Source organism: Prosopis cineraria, unplaced genomic scaffold (assembly GCF_029017545.1).
Source record: "Prosopis cineraria cultivar Desert tree isolate PC_DT_omini unplaced genomic scaffold, ASM2901754v1 PC1, whole genome shotgun sequence".
Lineage (NCBI taxonomy): Eukaryota > Viridiplantae > Streptophyta > Magnoliopsida > Fabales > Fabaceae > Prosopis > Prosopis cineraria.
The window spans coordinates 3,529,013-3,539,130 of record NW_026555332.1 but is presented as its reverse complement, the minus strand read 5'-3'; the positions used below and the strand labels follow the sequence as shown (position 1 = coordinate 3,539,130).

The 10,118-nt window shown below is 29.3% G+C and overlaps 1 protein-coding gene across 1 annotated transcript; it reads left to right on the top strand.

Annotated features, from left to right (window-relative positions):
• The first annotated feature begins 6,801 nt into the window (after positions 1-6,801).
• Positions 6,802-9,430, top strand: LOC129321807 (stemmadenine O-acetyltransferase-like). Its single transcript, XM_054967718.1, has 2 exons — positions 6,802-7,439; positions 8,740-9,430. The coding sequence occupies exons 1-2, from the start codon at positions 6,802-6,804 to the stop codon at positions 9,428-9,430; spliced, it is 1,329 nt and encodes a 442-aa protein (XP_054823693.1).
• The last annotated feature ends 688 nt before the right edge of the window (positions 9,431-10,118 follow it).

Genomic DNA, 10,118 nt, shown 5'->3' with positions numbered 1-10,118 from the left:
TTAATAATATATTTACTCTCACCAGTATGTAATAGATAAAAGAAAAAAATTATAATAAAAAATTAATAATATGACTAATAAATAAGATAAAAAAACTATTCACACCTCGTAAATGAGATAAATAAGAGCGGTGGCAATAATAATTACTCTTTTTTGCTGTCTTTGAATGATATCCTCGGCTGTTTTCGAATGATACTCTCTTTTTTATTTTTTATTTTATCTTTTTGTGTTTTTTTAATCATATACGTCAGAAACCTCGTACTCCTGTGGGTCGATATGTTTAACGAATCAATGTTCTGAGAAGTACTTTTATAATTATATATACACACTCACACACGTCTCATAAAAATTAATTAATGACAAAGTGATTTCGGTTGAAAAGCCACGGCAACAGGGCATTGGCAAATATGAACGTCCTTTAGGTCGTGTCATTTTGTTATATATGATGATACCCACAATATAATAACTAACCTTAGCGATTAAGATATAAGCTTCACTATTTAGATTGAATCTAATATAATAAGTTAGCACTTCATGTCAAACTATAAGGTTTAAATTTTTATTGAGAGAAATATTTATATTTAATATTCAATTATGTTTTGAACATAATTATCTTACTTATGTGCAATCCAAAAAAATTATACCTTTAAAACATCAACTTTCATTTACTTATTTTTAAATAAATAAGCAAGGCTATTTGACAGAGTATGATATAATGTATGCATGGCACATTGGAAACACCCAAATGGTAAACTATAACTTTTCTTTTAAGAAATTTCTCAACTTTGTTCTTTTTCCTTATAAACAAAGTTACAAGCATCAATCTACAATAAAGCATCAACACACACACACACACACATATATATCAATATAATAATATAATGTTTGTGCAATCCAGGGACGGATCCAGGAATTAATTAAGGGAAGGACATATTGAAAAAAAAAATGCAAGCTGAGGGGGGGAATTTATTTTGCAATTTTTTATAAGTAAATTTTTTTTTCCCTAAAGGATGGTTGAAATGGACCTTTGCTTTGGGGTTCATTTCTAATATGATCATTACTTCATCTATTCAAAATTATAAGATATTTTAATCAAATTAAATCTCTAAATGAATTAGTTAATTATCTTTAAAATTATATATTTTTTCTATGTTTACTTTTATTTAATAAAATATTTTAATTAGAAAATATTATTAATTACACCTCTAATTAAGGATTTTTTTTAAAAAAATTCTTAATTATATCTTGAAAAATTCAAAACACTTTATATTTTTAAACATGATATTTTGAAAAATTGTCTTATAATATTAGGATAAAGTAACATATTGTACTATATATGATAGTAATTAACTAATTACTGATTTTCATGGTACATGATCCATATCTACCTCTCTCTTTCTCCTGCCGTTAAAGATAGGCTGACTTATTTTTGTTAGCCTATAATTAATCAATTAATCAACTAATTAAATTATATATATATATATATATATATTATATTCTTCAAATTTGAAAGTCAAATATGAGATTCTGATTTTTTCCCCTGCTTGAAATAGGACTTCATTGATAATATATAATCTTTACAATTATGGATCCCTCTAGTTCTTTGTATAAGGAGGATTTTTAACAAATTTGCTTGGTCCAAACTATAAGATATTCTGCAAAAGTATTAAAGGATTTTTCATTTTTGTTTCTCAAAGTTTTAATAGTGATCTCATTGATTGTCAAAGAAGGTAATATTTTCACACCCTGCTTGTATACAAGATTGAAGGGTTGAGATTGGAATTATCATTGGGCAATATAAACTTTTTTTTTTAATGTTTGGACATTTTAAATTCAATTCAAATAAGACTAACCTGAATGGAGCTTGACTTGTCTAAATTACCAGCTCCACCCTTAAAAATTTTCTAACCAAACTACCCTTCACTGCATCCCTCTCATGTCCCTCCCATTGCCCTCCTTTCATCGCCTTCCTTCCTTGTTAGTGATGTGTTTGCCAACAAAGTCATCTTTTATTTAAACTTTTATTGGATCTGAGTCCTATGACTTCTTGTAGATGCAATGACATACCATACCATTTTAAATTTTATTCTCACTCTCAATTCCTTGTACAATCCCATTTTCAATAGTTTAAAATTCAATGCTTCATATGAAACCAGGCCCTATATCTATCTTTGGATTTTTTTTGGTTACATCTTCCATTGTGTAATATCATTTTTTAAGATACCTAAAAGTATTGGAAGTACCTTAGATAAGATAAGATAAGATGTATTATATATTATTCGGCAATCAAGAAGGTAATGATAAAGTTAATAATTTAGCTATCTAGTAAGTATTCTTGTGAATAATGGTAATTTGGGACAAAAGAAAAAGAATAAAGAAAGCTAACAGGACATGCACTTTCTTTTAATCCTACTTATAAGTCACTTTTAACATGTTTCATCAGATTTAATAAAAAAATCTTAAATCTTATTAACCCTATTTTAAAATTAAATAAATTTTCACCTCTACCTCCTAATAAGGACACAAAAAATTATTTTTCCAACATTTAATAAAGGTATAAAAAGGTAAAGATAAATGAAAAAAATAGTGAAATGCCCTATAAATAGGATCAAAATTAATCTTTTCTTTTTGTCATATAAATAAGAGCAAAGGAGTAGGGGCAGATTGTGCATTGATACTTCAAATTATATTATATCATGTATTTGTATTGGTATTGTATCTATTACCGATACTTTTCAATACTTCTTTGAACATATCAATAAAGTATTAGGATATTATTTTTTAATTTAAAAAAAAATATAGTTTTTGATATGTATTCGATAGCTCAAAATTGTGAGTCGATCATTTAAAGCTTATATTTCTTTTGACTCTATTGAAGATAGGTCGGCATTAGATCTCAAAAGTTGGTGGATAATGCATGATTATTCAACCCCTCTACTTCAAAAGCTTGCTCTTAATTGTCTTGTGTAATTTTGCTCTTCGTCATGTTGTGAAAGGAAAAAGAGTACCTATTCATTTATTCATTCCACGAAAAGAAGCAAGTTGAATCCTAAAAGGGTAGAACACTTGATTTATGTCCATATTAATTTGCAACTATTGGCAAGGAAAAGTAAAGAATGCAAACAGGACAAGTCTAAGAAAAATGTGGGATATTAGCAAAAATGAATGAGATAATCTTAATGGTGTTGGAATTTTAAGAGTGGCAGCTTTTTATAGATAATTGTTGAGGGAGAGAAGATATTGATACCATACCTATTAGTAGGGACTAGGTGGTAGACACTTAAGTATAGATTGAATAACAGTACAATTAATGATTATATTTTTCTTGGTATATTACAATAAAGGACTATATATGTATACTAGTTTGGATATTTTCTAAATTGAAATTATATGTTTAATATTTTAATGTTTTTATAGATATATATTTATACATATGCATGTATCGGCCGAAATGTATCATATTCTATATTTTTAAAAATAAAAGTATCAATGTATCATATACATATATGATACCCGCATCAATATCCCTGCATCCTAAGCAAATTCAATGCATAGATATGGAATTCAATATATGTTCTTTCTATACATCAATATATGACATTGATGACTATTTTATGATTTTTAAAAGGTAAAAATTTAATCTCTTAAAAAAATTGCATCTTTTCAATTATACATTCATTGAATATTTTATGTAAGTGTCTCAATAATGACAAAATAAATGAAGTACAGTTGAAAAATTAATTATAAAATTACCTAATATCTTTTATTTTAAATCAAATACAACTATAAAAAAATATTTTATATTGTGATCCAGATATAGTATTTTAAAAATAACCATAGCTTGTTGTGGGAGACCATGGAACATGCTGCAGGGACCCGTCTTTCGCACTTATTAAGTTACTAATTCTTAATCCAGTAGAATGAGGTTGCCGCAGCACGAAAGCGTTGAAAACAAGAGTAATTAATTAATTAATGTTTTGTTCAATTGAAATTACTTGTTGGGTTTAATAAATTAAAGGCTTGCACATGTTCATAAATTATTCAAAGGTTTCAACGAGCATTTGCAGGGAGTCTGTCCAACATGTTTTTATATTGATATTAATACTAATAATTCAAATATAATTTATTTAATAAGATATTGACCAACCACAATTTAATATTTGTTGGGATATATATATATATATTAAAGTCCCAAATTGTAAGAATATACTACCACTACTATTACATTCTATATATAAGTCACTTCTAACTAACTCACTAAAAAAAAAATCTCTCAATCAATCCTCATTAAATGCATCATCTTTAAAAATATTTTCTCTTTCATGTAACTTTTTACTCTCCACTACTCATCAAAAATTATGAAAAGATAAAATTGAAAAAAGGATGAATGATTCACCTTTTAATGCAAAATGACTAATTAAAAAAGAATCATAGATTTATTCTAGAATATGACTTATTTCCTCCGTTCTCATATATAGGCTTTTTTAAAAGCTTATTTTATTTTTAAATATAAGAGATGTCATAATATTTTTAAGTAATTAAATATTTTTGCCCTTGTCTTGAAAAGGAGATGAGATATATTAATCAAGTGCTTTATTATATACCACTGTGATATGTTACTTGTGACATTATCAGTAGTAAAATTAAAAAGTTATTATGATGTCAACTAAATAATAACTTTTTATTGGCATACGAAATAATTAGAAATATTTCATATATAATAACGGAGGGAGCATACAGGACGAAGGAAATAAATTTTAGAAAGCGCCCTAATGTTATATTTGGTGCTTGAGAAGAGCATATTGGGCTTTACACGGAAACACCATTCTGAAACGAAATCCTTGTTGTTTTAATTTATATGCCGTCATTCAAAAGGAACAAATAAACCAAAAAGAAAAAGGAACGAAGGTCAAAATTTGGTAAGAACATAACGTACTTGAATTTGACAATGCCAATCTTTGCTTACATATGAAACATTTTGGAAGGAAATCTCATCCCACAATGTCGGTGCCATTTACTTGTTCAAAAGCATGTAAGATATTGAAAATCGGATTGATGATTGAATCGATTAAAACAGTAATTTAGAAGTTGATAACTAAAACTGTAATGATCAGACAGGTGATAGAACAAAATTTGTTATTTAAACTGCTCAAAGCATCCGTAACAGTTTATTAATTCAACTGGTCGGGTGACAAGTGTTCCTGAATCCTGATTTAAATTTTCTTGTCTTTGTTGAATAAATCCTTATATATTAATCAAGTGAGGACTCTGTTGGGCTGCACGGCCCATTATTGAACGAGAGTCCATAACCTCAAACAGTTGGCTATTGTTTATATTATGGTGACTGAAATATCCCAACCATGAGTCCAATCAATCTAACCAGTTATACAGCCCAATTCTCATAATTAAATTTGATTGATAAACCCATTTTTTTAATTACTTTATAGTTTATATGAGTGTTTTAATTGATAGAATCGGTTTATATTTAAATTTGTTTAGCATTAATTTGCTAAACACAAATAACTTTAATATCTTGAATTCAACGCATGCCATGTAGCTTAATTTGATAACTTCTCTCCTCAGAAAGACTATAATGAACTTCAAATGTCATGCATATAGAGATAACATCAATTCGGTTGCTCAATTAATTTCTTTTATTGATCCCGATGTCAAAATTTAGAAATAACTTTTAGACTAATGAATGAAATTAATATAAAATTTAAAAAGCATAGCGAACCTTACTCTTCACAAGTTGTCAGAGTACTGTAACTTATTTTAAGTTCCATGCAAATACATATGACTTTAATTCTAAAAGTCTAAACTGACCTGGCCTCTTTGTGAACATTATAAGACATATTTTATTTTATTGAGTTGTTGATTAGTTTAGGTCTAAAAATGTAGTGGCATTTGGCTCAACAGATTGAGAGAGTTTAATCAGTTTCTCCCGTGGTCTAGAGTTTGAGTCCTCACATATGCAATCACATTAAATAAATATATTAAATATATCATTGAAATACTCATGAATTTGTCATTGATAATAATAGTCCCACATAATAAGAGTTTGAATAAAATTGAGTGAGAGGTGATAATACCCCCAGGTTTTATATGATATATATTAGGTAATGGAATAAAAAAGATCATACTATTTTATTTCTAATTTTAATTTTTTTAATTTAGATTATCATTTACTCCCTCCGCATAGTATTAATTATAGGGCATTTTTCTAAAATATCATTTTAAAATATAAAATATTCTGGGTCTTTCATAGCATAATTAGTACAAATTTAAAAAATTATTAATTACAAGTGTGATTAATAAGGTTTTTTAATTAAGAAATATATATAATTATAAATGTCATTAAATAACTTATTAGAGATATAAATTAGTTAAAAATGTCTTATAATATTATTGAAGGAAAGGAGTATTTTCAAAATAAAAAGTGAAAGGTTTATATTTATTGTGTTTTTTCCTCCGTCTAAAATGAATTTTAAAATTAAAAGGATAATAATAGGAAATGGATCATCCAGATGAAGTTTATAATATAATATTATATCAAGTCTCGGTTACTAAGCACCTCTGTAACCTCCTATAAATTAAATTCAAGCTCTAAATAAAACATACGTGAAGTTATAATTTTCATAATCTGTATAACCCCTCCAGTATTAATTAATAATTAAGTATAAAAAAAAACACATATTCATGAACTCATTTCGCTCTGTGTGCATATATATCATATAGATCTTTAATTGTCTAACTCGAATCTGAGAAATCAAACTAAAAGTTGTCTTCGAGTTATTTGCAATGGAAATCAAAGTGATTTCAAGAGAAACCATCAAACCATCCAAACCCACTCCTCAAGAAAACAAAATGTTCAAGCTCAGCTCCTTCGACGTCCTCTATCCCAATACCTACTTCCCACTAATCTTATTCTACCCCCAATTCCCAAACCCTAATAATCTCAAGCACTCACTTTCAGAAACCCTAACCATCTTCTACCCTCTTGCCGGCCGAAGACACGACGTCGTTTCCGTCGCCTGCAACGACGAAGGAGCCCTCTATTACGAAGCCACCGTGAACACTTCAATGTCAGACTTTTTGGACCCGCCAAAGCTCGAATCTCTGGACCAGCTACTGCCATGCCAGCCTTGCATGATTCATCCACAAGGAGAATCGTTGCCTCAGTTGCAGGTTCAGGTGAACACGTTCGAGTGCGGCGGCGTGGCCATTGGAATGTGTAATCTTCATACGATCATGGACGCGAGCTCGTGCCGTGTGTTGGCGAGAACGTGGTCGGCGATTTGTCGGAACAAAAGAGAGGAGATCGAGTGGCCTGATTTTGATTCTGCGTTCGCCTTGTTCCCTCCCAGAGATATTTCTGCTATACGTGCCGGTCTTATTTCTTCTCCCGCAAAGGTCGAAGTCACCACCACCATAAGAAGGTTCGTGACAACATTATGTTAGCTGAAATTTTATAACGTTGTGGATTAACATTAATTAATTAATAAAAATATGTAATCCAAAAAATCAATACTCAAGTGCTTACAGTTTTTCTCTGCTTTGAATATTATCTCTAAAAGTTAAAATTATTAATGAATGATTAACTTTTTCAAAACACAAACACTTATAGAAATTTTATAGAAAATTTGATTTAATATTTTTGGTAAAAAAGAAGGAAATTTTGATTTTAAAACTATGCTTATATATATATATATATATATATTAATTTTTCATGAAATTTCTGCATGTATAAAAAATATTTAGAAAACATAACCTAATTACATAAATTTTAAGTTATAAAAACTATATCTAATCAATTCTAAATTTATATAATCTTTTGATAAATATAAAAGTTTTTAATTTTATTTTTATATAAAAATTCAAGAATTTTAACCATCTGGAATTAATAAATATAATGGAATCAATGAAAACAAAATAAACTACAAGGACATAATTCAAAATTAAGAGAAACTATAAGGATTTAAAAATTACTTTTTTCATTCTATTTTAAGTAATTGATCTTGTTTTAATATTAAGCCTTCGGTCTTTATTGTATGACAATTTCAATCGTTTCATCCATATTAAAAAGGTTTTTCTCTTAAAAAATAAAATATACTTTTATTTTTATTCTTGACTTAAAATCATACAACTAAACTACATATCTTCACACTAATCAAGATATAGTAAAATTAAAAAAATAGCTTAATTAATACAAGGCATTTTATATTTTAGACTAAAATTTATTTCTAGAATGTGATCTACAAGTAGGATAAAAGAGAGTATTTGTAATACGTTGGTTCACACGCAATTCCATTTTGATAGAGACCCCAACCTACAGGCCTTTTAGTGGCAAGCTCTTTCCTATGACAATTTAACTTTAATAAGGGATGATAAAATAATTATAATAATATATAATAACGTTATTGTATTGCAAGAGACACACACGAGAAATCGAGAACGGTGTTAAACTCAATTGGTCTAAAATCTCTATCTGACAACTCTTTCCCGCTATTCTCCCGTATTCATGAGAAAAGCTAAAGGATAATTAAGAATCTACTTCTCTCTCTCTCTCTCTCTCTCTGTTTTTTTTTAAGAGATCAATTAAGGATATGCGAATTTCTCATTAAATGCGTATGTTGTTCATTCACGAGGCTATAATTTTGATACTACGTGCGTATTAATCTTAATATAATTGCATGCATTTCTGAAGATCTGAACTGACGGATATTATATATCTTACAGATTCGTGTTCACCGAGGAAGCCATGAGTAACCTGAGAGTCGAAGCAAAAGAAGATGATGATGATGGAGCTTCAGCGAACCCTACACGTTACCAAGTTCTGTCTTCTTTCATCGCCAAGCACCTGATCCTCGCGCGCAGAAGCAAAGGCATAAGATCAGCCATATTAATGCACATAATGGACGTCAGAAGAAGAAGAGGCGACCCTTTAACCAGTAACTCCATGGGAAACCTGGTATGGCCAGCGATGATACCTTGCGACATAGTCACTTACACGGACAACGACAATAATAATGTTAACCTCAAGGACTTGGTGAAAACCACGAGACAGAAGATAGGAAGCATCAATAAAGACTTGTTCTTGAGGATTCAAACGGACCCTGATTTTCTGCAGAGCGATGAGTTTGGAGAGCTGTTGCTGGAAGGAATAGAGAAGAAGAAGCCAATCGCATTCGTGTTCTCAAGTTGGCTTAATTTGGGTTTCAATGAGTTGGATTTTGGAGCTGGAAAGCCATTGTGGGTAGGTTTTAGAGGGGGAACACAGGAAACAGTTCCTGATAGTGTTATTCTGATTGATACAAGTCAAGGGCTAGAGGCTTGGATCACTATGCCAGAAGAAAATATGGCTGTCTTGGAAGAAGATGAAGAATTTCTCCGATTTGCTTTGCTTAATCCTCCAGTTTCATGTCAGTAGACATATTTATAAGATTTTTAATTTACAATAATAAAGCATGATGTGGTAAGATGTAGACATTATGTTTTAGGGTTTGGGATCTAAGATTATAAAGTTTAGGGTTTATATTTTGAGGATCATATACATGCTTCCTCAAGCGCAGCTTGTTTTTGGCTAGCTTTGGTTTCGAATAAAATGTTATATACACTTGCATTAGCTATTTGATTAGCTTGATCCAGTTTATTTATTTTCGTTGCTTAAATATTGATCCGGTTTTTCTGTCTATATTTGCTTACCATTTTTCCTCTATATACAATGCTGCAGGCGGTTTAATTTATTAATTCGTCAAACACATAATTTTATTTGTTGTTTTGTATTCCAATATAAAATTCACAAGGGATAAGACTTAAGAGCGCCATTGAACTGTCAAGTCACGGACTTCATTGGATATAATTGGATAATCCTACCAAGGTATTAAAAATCGAATTTGACATTGAATAGGTGGAGGCCTTAATTTAATAGTTAATGGTTAAAATTGTAGTTAAATTATAATCAAACAAAACATCAATATTTTATTGAACTAATTAAGGCATGGATAGTTTATCAATATATAATCAATTAAGTTGGCCCAAATTTTAATACTATAAAATATACTTCATCCTTATTTATAAATCCCATTCAGCATATGTTTCACCAAAATTGAGAAATG